Source organism: Macrotis lagotis, chromosome 2 (genome assembly GCF_037893015.1).
Source record: "Macrotis lagotis isolate mMagLag1 chromosome 2, bilby.v1.9.chrom.fasta, whole genome shotgun sequence".
Taxonomy (NCBI): domain Eukaryota; kingdom Metazoa; phylum Chordata; class Mammalia; order Peramelemorphia; family Peramelidae; genus Macrotis; species Macrotis lagotis.
Window position 1 is genome coordinate 242573319 of NC_133659.1, and position 21163 is coordinate 242594481.

General features: G+C 37.8%; 1 protein-coding gene across 2 annotated transcripts in view; it reads left to right on the forward strand.

Moving 5' to 3' along the window:
• Positions 1–21163, forward strand: part of DNAH2 (dynein axonemal heavy chain 2) — a 125328-nt gene that overhangs the window by 17187 nt on the left and 86978 nt on the right. For both annotated transcript variants that reach the window (XM_074225519.1, XM_074225520.1), the window contains exons 8-14: positions 8886–9077; positions 10921–11078; positions 11502–11589; positions 11988–12193; positions 15169–15298; positions 15574–15756; positions 16382–16596. In XM_074225519.1, coding sequence (XP_074081620.1) covers positions 8886–9077; positions 10921–11078; positions 11502–11589; positions 11988–12193; positions 15169–15298; positions 15574–15756; positions 16382–16596 — 1172 coding nt within the window. The remainder of the gene's footprint in view (positions 1–8885; positions 9078–10920; positions 11079–11501; positions 11590–11987; positions 12194–15168; positions 15299–15573; positions 15757–16381; positions 16597–21163) is intronic.

Consider the following 21163-nt stretch of genomic DNA (forward strand, 5'->3'; position numbering starts at 1 on the left):
AAATCTTGAGAGCATCATCCACTATCCAGAGCCCAGGCATGCACACTGTTATGAAATTGATGCATAATACTCATGAACTGCTTTGAGTGACCAAATTTTGACATAATTTTCCATAAACCCCTATGACTGACAGTATCAAAGGTCTTGGTCAGATCTACAAATCTATGCAGACCTCTGTTCTGTTCCTGGAATTTTTCCTGGAGTTGTAGAGCAGCAAACACCATTATTAACTGTTCCTTGACTCTTTCTGAAGGCACCCTGACTCTCAGGGAGGTGACCATCTTCCAGGTGAAGGATTAGCCTATTGAGATGGACTCTGGCAAGAATCTTACCAGCAATGACTAAAAGAGAAATACCCTTGTGATTGTCACAGGACAATCTATTACCTTTACCTTTATAGAGATGGACAATGGAGGCATCCTTGAATTCTTGGGGGAATAACTTCTTCATGCCATAAAACCTAGAAAATTTTGGTCAGCTCTTGGATGAGCAATGGACCTCCCCCCACACACACACCTTATAGATATCAGTTGAAATAGAATCAGCACTAGGTGCTTTGCCACTTGAAAGGAGCCTAACGACATTCAAAACCTCTTCTTCAGTTGGAACTTCAGTTAGGGACTGATTGATTTCAATTTGAGGTAAACAGTCAATGGCTTCTGCATTGATTGATGATGGTCTGTTAAGAACACTTTAGAAGTGTTCAGCCCATCTCTCTAGGATCATGTCCTATTGCTGATCAAAGTGGATCCATCAGTACTGAGTAGTTGAGATGCCCCATAGGTCTTTGACCCATAAATAGTCTTCAGAGCATCATAAAAGCATTTTGGTTTGTTACTATCTGCATAAAATTGAATTTCATTTGCCTTCTTACTAAGCCAAGAGTCCGGCATCTCTCTATGCTTTGATTGAACTTTACTTTTTTTTTCTTTTTTGCAAGGCAATGGGGTTAAGTGTACTTTACATTTTCTTTTTAGATTTTTGCAAGGCAAATGGGGTTAAGTGGCTTGCCCAAGGCCACACAGCTGGGTAATTATTAAGTGTCTGAGGCCGGATTTGAACCCAGGTACTCCTGACTCCAGGGCCAGTGCTTTATCCAAGTGTACTTTACTCTTGATGGAATTAAATGCTGCCTTCTTAGAAATGGACGAACTATCCTGCTAGTAATTTCTGTGGAGTTTTCATTTTTCATTGAGCAAATTCTGTATTTCCCCAAGCTGCCCACTCTTTCTGCTCCACTATTGCCAGTTGTATGGTGGCTCAATTACCCCTCCAAGTTAGCAGCTAACTGTTTTCTCAGGGAGACACTCTAATCTCTCTCTCTCTCTCTCTCTCTCTCTCTCTCTCTCTCTCTCTCTCTCTTTACAAGGCAAATGGGGTTAAGTGGCTTGCCCAAAGTCACACAGCTAGGTAATTATTAAGTGTCTGAGACCGGATTTGAACCAGGGCTGGTGCTTTAACCACTGCGCCACTGAGCCGCCCCTCCACTCTAATCTCTTGACATTAATTCTTCAAATAGTCCTTTTACTTCAGGGCCACTGCTTAGGATGAATGTGAATAGTTAGCTTATTGAGGATGAGTCTGTGATCAGTCCAGTACTCTGAACCACACACTGCCTTTGCCACTCTCACATCCTGCCTGTCTCTTCTCCTTATGATCACATGGTCTATTAGATGCCAATGTGTGTTACGTGAATGTATCCAGGAAATTTTATTGTGTTTGGGTAAACAGAAGACAGTGTTTGCAATGAGAAGGTCATGAGACATGCAAGTCTTCAGTAGTAAATGACCATTACTGTTACAGTTTCCAACTCCATTCCTTTCAAGGACTCCCTGCCATGTCTGGTAATCTGAATCTACTCTAGCATTAAAGTCACCCAGAATTATGATACATTGATACAGTGATGATAAGGATATCCAGGTCTTCCTAAAATTTTTCTTTAACTTCATCAATATTAGTCATGGTGGGAACATAGGCACTGCTGATGGTGGCATGATGTTTTCCTGGAAGTGGCAATCTCATTGTTATGAGCTTGTGGTTCACTCCTTTTGGTAGGCATTCAAGAATGTTGACTAGATTAGTTTTGATTGCAAAACCTACCCCAGCTTCATGGTAATCCTCTTCACTGCAGTCACTCCAGAAGAAAGTGTATCCAGCTCCAACTTCAGTAAGCTGGCCTTCATTTACCAGCCTTTGTTTCACTTAGGGCTACTATTTGGATATGATACCTGCTGAATTTTTTTTGCATCAAGAGTTGTTCGTCTTTCAGGTCTATTGGATCAGGTGTTGTGTAGGAGAGCGCACATGTTCCATGCATTGATAGTAAGTGGAATCTTTTCTGAAGAAGTTTTTGTAGATTCTTTTGTAAGGTCTTGATTGCAGTTTGGGATTCCCACCTGCCTCAGTAATCAGTCCAAGGTTGGGTAAGCAGACAATTTTTAGGACACCTTTTCTTTTTTTTAATTGATATTTTATTTTTCCAATTATATTCATCCACATGCATATGTTTATTTATAAGTTACATAATTACCTTCCATACTCCCTTTCCACCCCCTCCCCTCACCAGAAACAGTCTGGTGAATATTGTACTTAAACATTTAATATGTTTACAGATTAGTCATTTTTGGTATGAGGAATTAGGAATAAGGGAAAAGAAAGAAAACTGAGACAGGAAAGGAATACATAAGAGAAATTTTAAAAAGTGAATATAGTGTTCATCCTCTGGATAGGGATAGGATAGCACTCTCCATAACTAGTCTTTTATGGTTGTCCTAACTCTCCAAACTGCTGAGAGGAGCTGCATTTATCAAGGTTGATCAACTCATAATATTGTTGTTAATGTGTACAATGTTTTCTTGGTTCTGCTCCCTTTGCTCAGCATCAGTTCCTGTAATTCATCCCAATGGTCCATTCAACCATTCATGGTTTCTTATAGAACACTAGTACTCCATAGCATTCATATACCATTCCCCAGTTGATGGGTATCCCCTCAATTTCCAATTCTTTCCCACTACAAAAAGAGCTGCTATAAATATTTTGGGACTTTTCCCAATTTTTATGATGTTTTCTGGATATAGGTAGAACTGCTTTCTAGCTCTTTCCTCACATCAGGTGGTGAACAGTGTGATTCTTAAAAGGGCTACTCAATCACCCAGGGGGATGCCCAATTTCACTGTGGAGAAACGACCCAATGGCCTGGGCCACCTGTGTGCAGGGTTGTGACTGCAGCACCTGCTGTTTCATCACTTGCCTGTTGCCACGGGACTTTGAGAAATGGTAAAGTATGAATGATGTCTTTTGATGTGTGCGTAAATTGGATTTAAGCAGGGTAGAGCTGTAGGAAGTCATCCACCTCACTCTCTTTTCCAAAGGTGTCATGATTCAGAGTGGCAAGACAGAGTCAAGACAACTGGTGATGGCCCTAGTTGCAGTGGATGACCTTAGTGTCTTCAATGTCTAACCAAGCTCTAAGCACTCCACAGCATCTGCTTCAAATGGCTTCATGGCCATGTTCTCATCTGCCCATTCCAGCAATGGAAGACTTCACATGCTTAGGGTAGATACCCCCCACAACCCACTGATAAGTTTGAGACTCCCTTGGTTGCGCTGCATGTCTCAGCTTCTTGGAACCACAGGTGAGAGTTAGGTCACTCAGGTGGACATCAAAGATGGAAAACATCCCTGAAAAGGGCTCTGCAGCCCTCACACCTGAGGTACTAATCTTCCTTGAACATATACCCTTATACCCCAACTGTAAAAGGCAGATAGAAGATAAGGGACATTCCCAGGGTCATGCAACTAGTAAACATCTGAGGCTGGATTTGAATAGTTCTGATAAGAACAGTTGATAGGCAGATGCAGATAGAAGATGAAAGTCAGCCCCTTTATGATCTTTTGAGTAGGTCATTCTTCCTGGCTTAGTGGCTAGTCCTATTTGTTTTGTTTTGTTTTGGTTTTTTTGTTTTTTAGGTTTTTGCAAGGCAGATGGGGTTAAGTGGCTTGCCCAAGACCACACAGTAGTCCTCTTTGCTTAACTCAGTTGATGGACCACAGGACCTCTCCTGATTTTCTGCACCATCCCAGAGCAACAAACTTAGCAGCATTGTAGCACATTTCACTGGAATTGATCAGGATTTTATGCTCAACATGTGATATCTGCATGGGATATGCTTTACTACAACCTCAGTGTACATAGTTAGATGATTCTTTGCAGTTAGTTTATTCTTCAATTTTAGATTTTTGCATTTATTTTTAAATTTAAATTTATGTAATGTTTTAAATTTAATTTAAATAATTTTTTGTAGTAACTGGTCTGATCATAATGAAGTTTATTTCCTCCCTTAACAGTCATGAGATATGCTGTTGTTTCACCATAGTTTCATAGACATTTGCTCACTTTTTCTAGGTTGACCCTCTGTAATACCTCAGGTGGTATTCTTGTTGATTTTTGTTGTTGTTGGTCAGTTTGCTTTTTTGGTAGTTTGCTTTTTTTCTTTTGAGAACTTCCTGTTTATATTCTTTGACCATTTGTTTAAGGGAGAATAAATAGCTTTTGTTCTTATATATTTTAGTTCCTATGTATCCAAATATCAGTTTATTAGCAGAGTAACTTGTTACAAAGGTTTCCCCCCTTTTGCCATTTCCTTTTTGACCTTTAGCTGTATTAATTTTGTTTAAAAGCTTTTCAGTTTTACTTAATCATAATTGTTAATTGTCTTCTGTGATCACTCTATTCCTTGTGTCAAAAAGTCTTAAACCATAGTTGTGAAAGGTGTCTCCTTCTATTCTTCCCTAATGTCTTAATGATGTAATTTAATGATGTATTTTAAACCATATATGAGATGTTGGCCTAAGCCTAATTTCTACCATGCTTTTTTTCCCAACTTTTCAAGAAGTTTTTATTGAATAGTGATTTCTGACTCTATTAGTTGCTATCCTTGGGTTTTTTAAGGAATACTTTGCTACTGTGATCAATTGTTTCTGGGACTTAAGTAAATAATGTATTTTATTGATATTTTCTATTTTTAAAGTAGTACCAAAAAGTTTCAATGATTACTGCTGTGTAGTATAATTTGAGATTTGGTTTAACTTGACCTCTTTCCTTCTCACTTTTTAAATCATTACCCATTGAGATTCTTGCTATTTTGCTTTTCCAGATGAACTGTTATAGTCCCCCCCAAACTTTATAGTAACATTTTAGTTTGATTGTTATGGCATTAAATAAATTTAATTTAGTCAGTATTTTCTAGATTATTTTTTATAATAGTCTCAAGACCCAGTTATCCACAATTAATATCTCTCCAAATAATTCTATCTTTACTTCTGTTAATAACATTTACATGGCTATAGTTGTATAAATCCTATATGTGTCTTGTGTAATTCATGGTATACCTGCAAAGTCAATTAACTGTCACTTATGCTAACTAGTGCTATGAAAGCACTAATTAGACTTCTCAATGTTAGCACCCAATCAAATGTGTAGGAAAATTAGTTTATATTGCCTATTTATATTATCTGTTAGAAAATTTAAACATCAACCCTGTTAGGAACCAACCATTAACCTGATTCCCTAGGGCTTTTTGAAAAGTAAGCATGTTGCACCAATACTCAATGACAAGTCAGTCTCTCTCTCTCTCTCTCCCTCTCTTCCTCTCTCTCCATACCCCTCTCTGCCCAATTGAAGGCCATATGTCTTCCTCCAAGGTGGTTGACTGACAAGTTGATAAATCTCCATTAGTTAATCAATAATGCTTTCAAGTGAACCTAGATGTTTTAACCTCAAGTGAAGGGAGCAGAGGGACATAGGAACTAACCTCAGTTATGACCCAAGATCATTCTAAAGATTGGGAGTGTCTGGTGATTTTCTTTTTTTTCTTTTATTAAAGATTTTATTTGAGTTTTGCAGGTTTTCCCCCAATCTTATCCCCCCCCCATAGAAAGCAATCTGTCAGTCTTTGTTTCCATGTTGTACATTGATCCAAACTGAGTGTGATGAGAGAGTAATCATATCCTTAAGGAAGAAACAAAAAGTATAAGAGATAACAAGATCAGACAATAAGATATCTGTTTTTTTCCCTAAATTAAAGGTAATAGTCTTTGGTCTTTGTTCAAGCTTCACAATTCTTTCTCTGGATATAGATGGTATTCTCCATTGCAGACAGCCCAAAATTGTCCCTGATTGTTGCACTGATGGAAGGAGCAAGTCCATCAAGGTTGATCATCACCCCCATGTTGCCGTTAGGGTGTACAGTGTTTTTCTGGTTCTGCTCATCTCACTCAGCATCTATTCATGCAAATCTCTGGTGATTTTCTTAAATTTCTGGCCATGGGCATTATTCCACTTATAACCAAATTCTGATTCTGAAGTTATGATGAAGTGAACTATCAGTCAAATAACATCAGGAACAAGCTTTTCTCAATTGTCTACCAGGTTTGGAGAACACAGGTCATTAGCAACTATTTACCAAATGTGAGAAAAACTCCCATCAATGGTAATTAGTTAACAAATCTGGAGTACAAATGTATCATTGCTAAACTGTACCACTCAAGTCTTTATCTTATTACAGAAAAATAACATATAGCAAGTACTGATGAAAGCTTAAAACAAATTATTCTCACTTCATCATTTGGTGATTCCAAATATTTTATACATTCTTTAATTAATTTTAATAGAATTTCTCTCTCTTCTTGTTGGAGTTTGCAGATAATATATAGAAAGGCTGATGATTATTTGATGAAGCTATTTATTGTTTCAATTAAATTTTTAGTTGAATCTCTAGGGTTCTCTAAGTAAATGATATCTACAAAATGTGAAAGTTTTATTTCCTCTTTGCCTATATTTATTTATGAGCCAAATGACATAGAGGAATGTAATGAATCTGAAGGGAAGAGAAATTGAAAAGTGATGGTAGTAGAAAGGTATTAAAGTTGCACTGGGAAACAGGAAGATATTAATTCACCCAGTTCTAGTTAGGGAATAGGAAATAAAAGGCAACTAGCTCTAGTCTAGGTGACTAGGTACAGTCTTTTGGAGATATCCAGGTTTCAGTTAGTGAAAAATGGAAAGAAAATGAAAAAAAGAGGTAAAGATTAATGGAAAGTTTCTTAATAATCAGATTGACATTTTAGGGAAAGTAAATGTATAAGAGGAAAGAAATTGAGGAGCCAAAAGAGTATGGGAGGAGGTAGCAGGGGAAGAGGATTATTACTCTGGAAAATGGCAAGTCCTCAATTTCATTATATTCATCATCATAATTTAGAATTATGAGGTATAGATTGTAAGGAATATTCATATAGGACACAAACTTGAGACAATTGAAGAATATTTATGTATTTCATTCAAGAATTATTTTTACCTATATTTTATATGTATGTACATTATATGTATTTCATTCAAGTGTATATATATATATATATATGTGTGTACACACACACACACACACACACACACACACACACACACACATATATATATATATTTAATATGTATTTCAGGGCCAAATATGGATATTACCACCACATTAAGAAAATGTTGAGGGAATACAGAGTGAAAGACAGTTCTGAGAGGAGAGAGGTGAAGTTAGTTGTAGAAGTTTTCATTAGAAGATAAAGTTTTGAGTCCAGTTTTGGATGTGAAGCATACCATTTACTGGAGAAACCTGAAATTCTAGAGAATTATAGTAAAAAGTATAATGACTATTATATCTATATATCTATCCATTTAATTATCTATCCATCTATCTATGCATGTACATACATATATATGTAAATATATATTTATTGTGTGTGAATAAAATTTGTTTATGTATAAATAGATATATGCATCCCTTTCTATCTTTTTGTCTATCTTATCTTATCTATCTATCTATCTCTCTATCTATCTTTCTATCTATCTCCTGTCTTGTAGGCAGGATTCCAGAATCCCAGATTTGTAGTCAATCAGACAATGAAGTAAGACTTGTGAAGTTATAATGCTAGATCTCAAGCCAAGGGGGGGGATGAGAGACTTGGAACTTGGAACTTGGTGGGATTGTACTATTTAGTAAATGAGCTGAACTGTGAACCTAATCCCTTTCCTCTCCCCAGAGTGCAAGAGAGGGATTATTCCCCTGATATCAGGGAGGATCTTTGTATTGTTTATTGTTACTATATCTCTGGAGTAAATATAATTTTGTAAAAGTTCATCTGAATATTAAGTGCTTAGGGGTATAGGAAAACTCCTAAAATAGGAGAACATAATCAGTGAATTATGGAGCCAGTGGCAGAGAGCCTATTAAAAGAGAACTGAACAACAACACATATATGCACACACACATGTTACATGTGCACGTGCATATGTACCTATGCAAACACATGTGTATACATATATGTAACCAACCTACATACAAATATACTTTATCCCATAGTGTGTGTGTGTGTGTATCCCACTGTATGTAAATAAAATACATATATAGACATAGATATAATAGTCATGCTTTATCCTATGGGGTATATATATATTATATGTACATATATATAATATATATATATGTGTGGGCATATATATGTATATACACACACACACACACACACAGACAGATGACTATTAGACAAAATGTATTTGGGATTGGATAGTTGGAATTGAGAATGAATGAGAGGAACTAGAAACACAACTTATCTTTAGGGGACATTCTCTAATGGAGGTTATAGGTGATACACTCATGAGAAAGGATTCAATGGGTAGAAATTCTGAGAAGAGACAGCATTGTGAAATAATTGATGCTAGGTCAGTTAGATGAAGAAGGATAATCATGGAGGTGGCAAATTAGGATGGGGGCCCAATGAGATGAAGAACCCCAATTCTAATGTGATCTCTGATGACTAATTCAGCATTTTTTCACTTGTAGGATGGTTCCCAGCAAGCACAATCAAACCTGACCTTCCTGTCAATCCTGAAGGAGCCCTATCAAGAACTGGCAGTTCTGCAACCTAAGGATATCCCTAATAAATTCCCTTTATTGCTCAGTCTCATTCGCATTATCTGGGTCAACTCCCCATTCTATAATAGTCGTGAGAGGCTCACCTCCCTCTTCCGAAAGGTCTGTGTGATGAGAATGGGTTATTTTTTTCCTGAAATTTCTAAGACTTGTTTATTACTAAGTGCACTCAGTCAAAGATGACCTGGGGGTAGGGAACCTAAAGATACTGAAAGGTAGTCAGAAAAGCAAGACAACCCCTACTCTTAAGAAACTTGCATTTTAGAAGAGTTAAACAACACATATAGGAGGTTTTGGCTGCAAAACCATTTAGAAAACCCTACTAGTTCATAGAATATAGTGGCAAAGCAGATGGTGATGTATCTTTCTTTGCACTGGTAAAAATCATATTCATTTCTTATGATGAACCATTTGATACTGCCAAGAATTTGATGGCTTGAACTTTTTTTTCTGCATATTTAGTAGAAGAAGTATCTTTTGAAAATGTGGGAGCCAAACTCCTGTACCTTGTCTAATAACAAGAATTATTCCTCTTGGGGATGCTGTGGAATTAGATTGGAACCAGAATTGTAATCTGGGCGGAAGGGTTGCTAGACCTGAATTCAAATCCAGCCTTAGACATTTGCGTTATAGCTTCAATATTCTCAATTGTAAAATGGGGATATTGATATTATCTACTTCTCAAGGTTGTTGTGAGAATCAAATGAGATATTTGAAAAGGATGAGGCTAAACAGAACATTTAAGTATTTCAAATTATTCTCTGCCTCAGGCCCTAAGGAGATAGGTATATTAATTGAATTCTCTCTGTCTAGAGTAGTAGAATTTTGGGAAGGAGGAGTTTCAAACTGGAGATTCTGGTTGGAACAATTAGGATTATAGGACACCTGCTGTCTTCTTTTTCCTTTCTGGAATTTAATTCAACAAATATTTACCTAAAATTTACTGAGAATAATGATTCTGTCCTATCTAGTGAAGCAGGAGAGCTTTAAGAAAGAAAAATGGACAAGACTATATCACCTCAAAGTTCCCTAAAGTGAGGCAGCACTTTACAAGGGAATTAGTTACAAGGGAGTCAACTGGATAATGGGGATGCATGAAGTTAACAGGGGTGTTTGTGGGTGTGAATTTGGGAGTTTCATTTAAATGAATTCAATGCAATTAATTGCATTAAGTGACTAGTTTCCAGGGCATTGAGGAATATCAAAATATTTGCTCTCAAGGTACTTCCGTTCTACTGGGGGATGCAATATGTCACAGAGAAGTATAACACAAGGCAAGGAGTGATGGAGTACACACAAGGGAGAACTCAAGCTTCTAGACATATTTGAAGTAGGAGAAGCCATTAACATTTGGGGTAGGGGATAGATTAAGAAAAGGTTACATACAATAAGGTAAAGACTTGAAAGATGGAGATGAAAAGGGATTGTGGGCCAGGCCAGGGGTAATGACTAATACAAATGCAAGGAGAGACAGAGATGGAGACATTTAGGATATGGCCTAGTAGCCCAGTTTGATGGAAACATAGAATATGTAAATGGGAGGCATATGAAATGAGACTTAGAAGGGAGGTAGAGGTAGACTCTGAAGGTCTTTGTGTTCTGGACTAAAGCAGGAGAGAACCATTGAAGGTTTTCCTACATCAGATCAACATTAGCCTTAGAAAAGACCATTTTGATAGAATTCATGAAGGATGGTGTGAAGTGATGAAGTGATAGAGCCAAAGGGCCACCTGAGCCAAAGTAGGAAGGTTTATAACCCAGATCAGCAGTATTTAACTAGGAGAGCATTACCCTTAGGGGCAAAATAAATCATGAATCAAGTCTAGTAATAAGGAGGAGGACTTGAGGATATTATTATGGTGTCTCAGAAAGGACAGGGATGATTGGGGATGATCGGGGATAGGGAGACCATAGTTCCAGGAGTTACATCAGTTTGTCCTTGCAGATGAGCAATGAGATCATACGTTTGTGCTGCCATGACATTTCTCTGGACCGAATATTTGAAGGCTATGTCAATTCTAGCAAAGAGAGTCTGCACAATTGCATAGCATGCTGTCAAGCCTGGAAGGACCACTACATGCAGGCTGTACAATTACATACACAGTAGGTGATGTCCCCTTTCCCCTGACCCCTCTCTTGCCCCAAAAGAGAGCAGAATCTGCCTCCTAGACCAATTCTTTGGGTTTGAGTTCTCATAGTCACAAATTCATGTCCCTACTTAGCCCTTCACTTAGAACCCAAGTGTCTTATTCTCTACTTCCTGCCTCTCTTCAGTAACCTATATCTGTTCCCAGAAACCTTCCTTCTCTCCCTTTCCCTCCAAAAATTGATCCCAGGGTTTTGATTGTTCATCAAGCTTAGAACCTAGATACATCTTCTCAGTCTTTAAGTCTCCCCCCTCTTTAAGCCCTTAGAGTTATCCTCTTTTACTATAGATTCCTGTGAAACCAGTACTAATCTAGCACTGTATATTCTGCCAGTGAATCTGAGACTATGATGACCTGTGTTATCTTCTTCCTGACTCAGGTACTCCAGCCGGGGCTGGGTTCTGGACCAGACTAGCATATTTGCCCAGGTTGATGCCTTTGTGCAGCGTTGCAAAGACCTTATTGAGGTGTGGAAACTTTCATTGGGGGGGGGGGGCGGACCAAAATCAATGGCAGAGTCCTTGTTCAGAAACTTGAAGAGAGGAAGGAATAGGGACTAATCAGTTAACAAGCATTTATTAAGTGACTTCTGGGTGCCACTCCTTTCTTCAGCCTAGGTACAAGTTCTGTCTCCATTATCCTGATGTTCCTTCTTCACCATAACCTCTTAAAGGCAGCATTATCATTGACCCAATATCCTAAAGCTACCTCTTTATTCTTAATTCCATTCCTGTAGCCTTTACCTCTTACCTATTTAGTAGATGGAATGTGATAATTTATAGCAAAATGCCCAAGCTTCTAACTTGGGAACCAACCCTTAGGCTAAGAAGGGGAAGAAAAGAGACCAATGTGGAATCTCTTCTAGGTTTGTGACTGTCAGTACCACTTTGCTCGGTGGGAGGATGGCAAGCAAGAGGATATGCCCTGTTTCTTTGGTGCTGAAGGGCCCCAAATAACACGTAATTTGTTGGAGATTGAGGACATCTTCCATAAGAATCTGCATTTTCTACGGGCTGTTCATGGTGGCATCCTGGATGTTAAGAACACATCTTGGCATGAGGACTATAATAGGTAGGGAGAAGGATGACTGAGTTTAAACTGGGAAGTGAATAGAAGAGTAAAATGTGATAAGATCAAGAAGGGTAAAGGGACTTGTATGATGCATGTCTATAAGAGTGAACTCTAGGGGCAGCTAGGTGGCGCAAGTGGATAGAGCACTGGCCCTGGAGTCAGGACCTGAGTTCAAATGTGACCTCAGACACCATAATTACCTAGCTGTGTGACCTTCAGTGAGTTACTTAACCCCATTGCCTTGCAAAAAAACCTCAAACAAATAAACTAAAAAAGTGAACTCTGGACTGGGAAGAAAAATATGCAAATAATTAGCAGGTAGAGAAAACCCAAGAGAGATGAGACAATGGTCATATGGCATCTAGATACCCTCAATGAGTTCAAGACACCTGGAAAAATTATATCCTATCTTACTGAAAGAGATCTGCACAAGTGATTATTGAGCTGCCATCTGTGGTCTTTGAAAGATGTTGGCATGGCAGAGTTGCTGCAGGATTGGAGAAGGGCAGATGTACTGCAAGAAGGTAAAATGAGCCAGTGAACCTGAGTGGGAAAATTCTAGAGTAAATAATTAAAGGGACAGTTTGTAAAAACTTAGGAATTCAGTGATTACTGAAAACCTGTTCTAGAGTAGGATCTGTTAAAGTAATCTCTTGTCCAAAGGTAACAAGACCAGTAGGATGATGATGATGATGTTTGTCCTTTGGACCATGACATCAAGAAGGTCATGCCATGGCAAGCACATATATTGGATTTGAGTGAGGAGGTCCTGTGCTAAGTCACCAGCCTCACTTTCTCCTCCAAAGCCATCTGGATCCAGATATGAATCAGGATGACTGGAGATGACCCTGGATGCAAAGTAGTCAAAGTTAAGTGACTGACTCAAGGTCATACAGCTGGTAAGTGACAAGTGTCTGAGGCTGGATTTGAATTCCTATCCTCCTGACTCCAAGGCCAGTACTTTATCCATTGCTCTTTATAGCTGCCCCCTACCAGTAGATTAGGAACATTTTTAAATGTAGTATATTCCATGTTTCAATAAAGCATTTGCTAGAGTTTCCTCATAGGATGGAGAAGTATTAGCTAGGTAATAGGTGAGATTGGAACTGATTTGAGCTGGATCCCAACTAAATAGTCATTCTGGGCTGATGTCACTTGTCATGACATTCAACTTTTTAATCAATAGCCTGTCAACTTTCCAGGTATTATAAAACTGGGAGGGTCAGTTGGATGCCAGAGTCAGAATCATCAAGGTCTTGACAACTATATGGATGGGCAGAATTGAATAAAATGAAATTTAATAGGGAAAAACACAGAATCTTACACCTGAGTTCAAAAAGTCAATTTCACAAGCACAGGATAAGGACTGTTAATAGTTCTGGTGAGAAGGATATGACAGCCTTGTGAACTCACTTCAAAGTAATAGTGTCACATGGAAGCCAAAAAATCTAATGCTATTCTAGATTGCATTAAGGGAGGCATCTGGGCAGTGAGGTGGTACAATAGATGGAGCATTGACCTTCGAGTCAAGAGGGCAGGAGTTCAAATCCAGCCTCAGACACTTGCCATATACTAGCTGTATGTGACCTTAGGCAAATCAGTTAGCTCTGATTGCCTTGCATCCAAGACCATCTCCAGTCAGCCTGAATCATATCTGGTCTCTGGACCCAGATGACTCTGGAGGAGAAAGTGAGGCTGATGACTTAGCACAGCCTCTCCTCACTCAAATCCAATTCACGTATTTGTCATGGCATCACCTCCCTGATGTCATGATGTTCTTTGAGAATGAAGGACAAACATCATCAAGGGAGACATAATGTCTAGAGCTAAGGAAGTAATGATTTCACCAGACTCTGAAATGATCAAACTGTCACATATAATTGAACTCTGTAGAGTTTTAGGGTACCACATTTTAGAAAGGAAAAAGATAAGCTATAATATGTATAGAAGACAAGAACCAGGATAGTGTTAAGATTAGAGAAACATTCCATATGAGGATAGGTTGAAGGAACTGGGACATTTAGCAACTTTGTAGGAGAATGTGATTGTTGCCTTCAAGAATATATGGCCTTGGGGCAGCTAAGTGGCACAGTGGATAGAGCACTGGCCCTGGAGTCAGGAGTACCTGAGTTCAAATCCGACCTCAGACACTTAATAATGGCCTAGCTGTGTGGACTTAGACAAGCCACTTAACCCCCATTGCCTTGCAAAAACTAAAAAAAAAAATAAAAAAGTAAGTTTAAAAAAGAATATATGGCCTTGTCACATGAAAAAGAGATTTGATTTATTCTGTTTTATCCCAGGTATGCCCAACATTCTTCTAAGAGCAATGAGTTGAAGTTTTATTGTAGGAACAAAACAAAAACAACTTTGTAACAGAAAAACTTGTCCAAAAGTGGAATGGACTACTTTAATAGGTAGGAGGGCCCACTTTATCAGAGGCCATCAAAGACTAGACAACCACTAGTTAGAGTTATTGTTGAAGGAATTCTTAATCAGGAATGGGTTAGACCAGGTGTGGTGATTTATGCCTGTGCTGCCTGCTGCCAGGGAGGCTGACAGAGCCCAGCAGATCTCTTTGAGTTTGGAAATCACTAACTCTGATGGACTAAGTCAAATAAGTGTCTGTACAAACTCTGGCAGTCATTTGATGAGCTTCAAGGAGTTGGGGTGAGTTCATTGGGTAAGTGCTCAGGTGGCAAAAGGAGTGAAGGAACCAGCTGAACCAGAAATAGGTCAGAGCTGCCATGCCATTCAAAGTGGGACCAAGTGTGTGGGTAGCCCCTGTATGTCCAGCTTGGACAAGCTAGAGAGACCAGTTTTTAGTAAAGAAGAAGAATACAGCCTCTGAAGTCCCTTCTAACTCTTTGAGGTTCTATGATTTAGTAAAGTTCAAGAATCTGAGGTAGGGTTGGGCACAGCCCAAGAACGAGGGCTCATTCACCTCAACACGTATCATTTTACAAATGGTATAGGTTCCGAGCAGGAATCAAAGATCTGGAGGTGATGACACAGAACCTGATTACCTCAGCCTTTGAGACAGTTAAGGATGTGGAACATGGAGTGCTACTGCTGGACACCTTCCAAAGACTTGCAAGCCGTGAGGTGCCTAATGCTTCCTGAAGGCCCTTGCTATCAACCTGTTCCCTCCCTCACCCAGGGATTACCCCAACCCATTTTAATCTTATGTACACCTCACACCAAATCACCAATACCTTAGCACTGTTAAGATTACCCAAAAAAGGTGTAAATATTTGGCAACATTCTCCACAAAGTGACTTCCACACTCTAATATTGCTAAAGGTTGGGGAGCTCCCTGGAGATCAATACCCAGGGGTCTAAGCACCTTCCTTCCCAAGATCCTTCTATCTCATTCTCAGGCTATAAAGAGAACGTTTGACAAGAAGGCAGTGGACCTGTACATGATGTTCAACGGGGAGCTGACTCTGGTGAACCGGGAACTGAGCAAGAAATGGCCCTATATACCTCCATATATGGGCCAGTATTCTGGCCATGCTTTTTGGGTGCGCACCTTGCGTCGTCGCCTTGATCGTACCATGAATGTAAGTATTCTCATGTCTACATAGTGTCCACTGGTGTTACTCTTTCATTCCTTAACTCCTGTGTTGGGCTCCCATTCCATACCTTCTGTATTTCTCTTGAAGTAGGCTCCTAGTTCTGTCTCTCTTTTTTTTCTTATTTCTTTTTCCTTCAGTGGAATGTTTTCTCTGCTCTGTAACATATCTGATCTTTTTCTTTTGATCTACTCTATTGATCAGGTCATATCATCCTTTATTGTACTTTTTCAGTTTTTTTTAATTTATTATTTATTTTCAATGTGTTTTTAAAAAATTGAATTCCAAATTCTCTCCTTTCCTTTGGTCCCCTCTCCTACCCACTGAGAAGATAAACAATATGATATTTATTATATGTGTGAAATTATGCAAAACATATTTCCATATTAGGTTGCAAAAAAGAGGCAAGAAAAATAAAGTCAGAAAGTTATATTTTAAGTGCACTCAGGGTCCATCAGTTTTCTCTCTGAAATATTTTCTCTGAAGATAGCATTTTCAATCTTTCATTTAAGCTTTCCAGTCCCCAGATAAAAAGATTTTGGATGAGATTAGGTTCTATAAGTATGTGAAAAATTTGGTCATTAATATGCTTTTCTCCTCCCCTCTTTTTTAGTGCCTCTCATCTGCCCATTTCCTGCCCCACATTGGCACTGGGGAGGAGAGTGTCCACACCTACCAGCAGCTGACCCAGGCCATGGATGAACTGGTTCGAAAGACTTTTCAAGACTGGACACAGACTGTGGAAAAAGACAGCATTCGACGTCTAGACACCCCACTGCTAGGGATCAGTGTCGAGAAGCCAGGAATGCTGGATGTCAACTTTGACAAGTATGGGGTCCATCATCTCTGTCCATCTTCCCTGACCCTTTGCACAGTTCTGTCTTTTGTGCCTTGGTCTCCATTCCCATCTATCTTCTTTGGTTCTTTACTTACTATGATATTTGCTTTCACTTAATAACTTGAATTTTTCACTTGAACTTTTTAAAAGAATTATGTTGACCCCCTCAAAAAAGAGTCAATGATTAAGGTATACTGCCACCTGGTGTTTCTGTTCTCTGGGCCAAACCACATGGTATATGTTTCTCCTGAGCTTCAGGTTGTGGCGGTAGGAGGGCAGTCTCTGAACAAATTCTTCTTTGTAAGATTTATAACCATTATTTTTCTTGTTTTTTTTAAAATTATAAACAATAACAGTCAAATATATAATACAAAGGACATTTTACCTAAGCCCACCAGGCTTACAAGACAGAACCAAAGGAACTGACAAAGGTAGCAAGCAAATATGATGCTTTTGTTCTGTTTCCCTTTCTAGATCTCTATCCCCCTTATCCTATCAAGTCAGCATTTAATAAAGGAGCCACTGTGCTAATTCCCAAGGATACAAAGAAAAAACTTGTTCCCAATATCACAGAGCCTACTTTCAAAAAAAAAAAAAAAAGAAAAAGAAACAGCGTAAGAATGGAACATACAAGGTCCATACAGAGTAGATGGAAGATAAGCTTAGAGAAGGCATTAACCTGGAAAGGCTGCTTATGGGAAAGATGATCCTTAAAGGAAGTCCAGAATTCTGAGAAGTGAAGATCAAGAGGGAAAGCATTTCAGGCAAGAGGAACAACCAAAGTCAGAGATGAGAAATGGAGCAGTATATGTAAGGAATGATCAGTGGGGCTAGACCATAGAATGTATGTAGGGAGTCAGACTAAGACTGGAAAGACACAAAGAGACCAGGTTTGTTCCTAGAGGAAACAGCAAGCTATTAGAAGTATATTCATATGGTTAGAACCACTTTAGGAAAATCACTTCGATAACTGTAGATTGGGGAGGGGAGAGGGGAGATTGACCAGTTGTACTACAAGATATGACAAAGGTCTGAACTAGGGAGGTGGTTGATTATATGAGAAGAGAGAAGGAAACATAAATGAGAGATGTGGAGAAAGAAATAAGATTTGGCAGCTAACTGGGATAAGTGAGAGGCAGTTCAGGATAACACTGAGATTAGGATCCTGGATGACTGGGAGGATGATAGTGTCCTAAACAGTAATAGGGAAATTGCAAAGAGGAGTGTGTTTGGGGAAAAATTTAATGAATTTTGTTTCGGACATGTTGAGTTAAAGATGACTTTGGGACATCCAGTTTGAAATAATAACATAGCACAGAAGAGTGACAGGTATAGTAACTGATAATAAATCATCAGTGCAGTGTCTGACTTCAAAATATTCTACCAACCCCTGTGTTTAGATTTATCTGACCTCATAATTAGAATATTAAAAAATGACTGGGGTTTGTTCACTCACTTATTAGCATCTAGTTCCCTTTTCTAATGCAGTTTAAATTCTCACAGCCCCCTAGCATCTACAGGTCATCTAAAACTCAGTTTCTTGAACTGAGCTAGTTGCCTTGAATCTATATACATATATGAAGTTACACCTTTCTAGGTGAATCAATAATTTAGCTGGTTATTGTGAAAAAATAAAATTTATTTTCATTGGTTTCCATAGAAAACATTTCAGATCCGTCTGTTCTTTGATACAGACTGCCTTCCTTTAAAGATACTCTATCTCATTTCTAGTTATAACTGTTTAAAGACACTGAAATGTACTTTTGGGTAGATTTAAAGAAATTTCAAGGGTAATTTTGACTGTATGAAGCTAACTTTCATAATAAGATGTTTTACTACTGTAGTTTCAGAAAGAAATGTATTTTATACTTCTACATCAGTGTTCATTGTGATAACGGTCAACAGTTCTCTTGTTTTGTCACATCATTTTGGGTTTCAGAATCATATTTGTGGTTTTGTAAGAGTGCAAGCTTTCTATATCATTTAGAACAATTTTTTAAGTACAGGGATTAATTACTTTTTACAGAAAAGTATATCTTTTGAAAATATGTTATTTATCAGTGTCCTTTTTTGGGAATATATCATATTCTAAAACTCATTTCTTATAATTAATGAATAGTTCTGAGTTTTTATGTTTAGTTCTGGGAACCATCTCTATATCAATTGGTTTTGATCTGTGTCATGACTACTAAGTATTTAATACTAACATTGTTAGAACTGATTTCTATATAATCATATAATCATTATCAGCCTTAAGCTCTTTGGGACTTACAATCTGATTTTATTAAGAAGAAAACAAATGGAAGGCCGTTTCCAAATGCCCTTTGGGTATTTTTATTTAGTATTGTGATTTTTATGTGATTTTTCTTTCGAAGTTCTCCTTTTTTGCACAGGGCAAAGCCATAGAGAGGTGAGCAGAAGTAACCCAGAGCTAAAATTGTAAGGTGTTACAATAAAATATTAAGCTTAACGTGGTATTTTAAATGGACTGTGACATAACTAGTGCTACTTTTGCTGCTGTTTCACCTGGAGAGGTGGGGACAAAGAATATCACATGGTACCACCAAAGAACAGCCAGGCCCCACATCATGGCATGAATATGGCCAGGAATGGGGTTCATTTTGAATGGTAGTTGACTTTTTTATTGTAAAAATCAGGTTGGCAGTTGACTTTTGATCCCTTTTCAGGAATCCATAGGGTCTAAGTCAGGGCCACTGAGAATTCAGTGGGTAGATAATCAAAATGTCTGAAGGTAGCCCTCAGTAGGAGTTTTCCAGACAAACCTAAGAAGATGCTAAAGTCATCCAGATTCTGCTAGAGATCATTAGTCACATTCATAAGATTTGGAGTGGAGCCCTTCAGCCACAGGTGAGATTTCTTTTCCATCTCCAACTGTAATATTTTGTGGGGGGAGGAATCCATAAGCTCTTGGATGACTGAGGGTTTTGTTTTGTTTTTTAAACCAGATCAGTGAGTAGTGCTTGAGAGTCTTGATAATGTGACCTATTACCTTTTGATTTCTTGTACCTAATCTATAATTTAGTTTATAAATGAGATTTCTTTAGTTTATAAATAAGTTTTCAATGAGCTGAATCTTGAAGAAAAATGAATTCTAAGGATAAGTGGTATGGGAAAAATAAATTCCAAGTATGGAGTATGTGCAAAGACACAAAGAGGGGGAGATTAAGTGTTCAGTGTGAGAAACAGAAAGTACTGTGATGTTTTAATTAACTAGAACAAAGTAAAATTATTAAACTTATTGACTTGCAATAAACATATGATTTTTACATCTTTTAACAAATTAACTTAATGTTTTATTTTTCCCAATTATATGTAAAAACAATTTTTAACATTTGTTTTTCAAAATTTTAAGGTCCAAATTCTCTTCCTCCCTCCTTTCTCTGACCCCTTCTCTGAGACAGCAGTAATTTGATACAGGTTATATGTATGCAGCAAAGCAAAACATTTCCATATTAGTTATATTGTGAAAAAATAGACCAAAAACCCACAAACAAAACAAGAAAAACAAGAAAAAAGTATTTTTAAAAGTTTGATTCAATTTGCATTCAGACTCCATTAGTTTTTTCTCTGAAAGTGGTTAACATTTTTCATCATAAGACTTTGGAATTATCTTGGAACATTATATTGCTGAGAATAGCTAAGTCATTCACAGTTGATCTTTGTACAATATTGCTATTACTGTGAATGGTGTTCTCCTGGTTCTCCTATTTCACTTTGCATCAGTTCATATAAGTCTTTTTAGATTTTTCTGAGAGCATCCTGCTTATCCTTTCTTATAGCACAATAGTCTCCATCCCAATCATATACCACAACTTGTTTAGCCACTCTCCAATTGATGGGTATACCCTGAACTTTCAGTTCTTTGCCACCACAAAAAGAACTGCTTTAAATATCTTTATTTTTTGATTTTTATCTCTTTGGGTCAAAGGATATGCTCAATTTTATAGCATTTTGGACAAAATTTCAAATTGCTCTCCAGAATGTTTGGATCAATTCACAAGTCTACCAGCAATGCATTAGTATCTCAATTTTCCCACATTCCCTTCATCAATGTCATTTTTCCTTTTCTGTAATATTAGCCAATCTGAGAGGTATGAAGTGGAACTTCATTAATTTGCTTTTCCCTAATCAATAGTGATTTAGGGCATTTAAAAAGATTATTGTACCAAATGTTCTTTTGTTCTGTTATTTTACATGATTTGGCATGGTTCATAAGATTATGACAATTTCTTTAATTTCTCCTAATGAAACCCATCACTTTGAGTTTTAAATGTTCATTGACAAATAGGCATTTTCCCCAAGTCTTCATCTTGATTATAGCCCACAGATTTTTTTTATTTGGGATTGTAGCAGGAAGGTTCCCAGGCCTTTGAAGCATATTTATGCCCATATCTTGGATAAATTTATTTTATGATTTGTGGAATGGGCAAGATTGTGTTTCAATATTCCAGTACCCTTGGAAATTTCTTCAATTCTAGAATAATTTTGCTTCTCAATATATCAATATTCAATATAAAAATAAAATTATTTTATCTT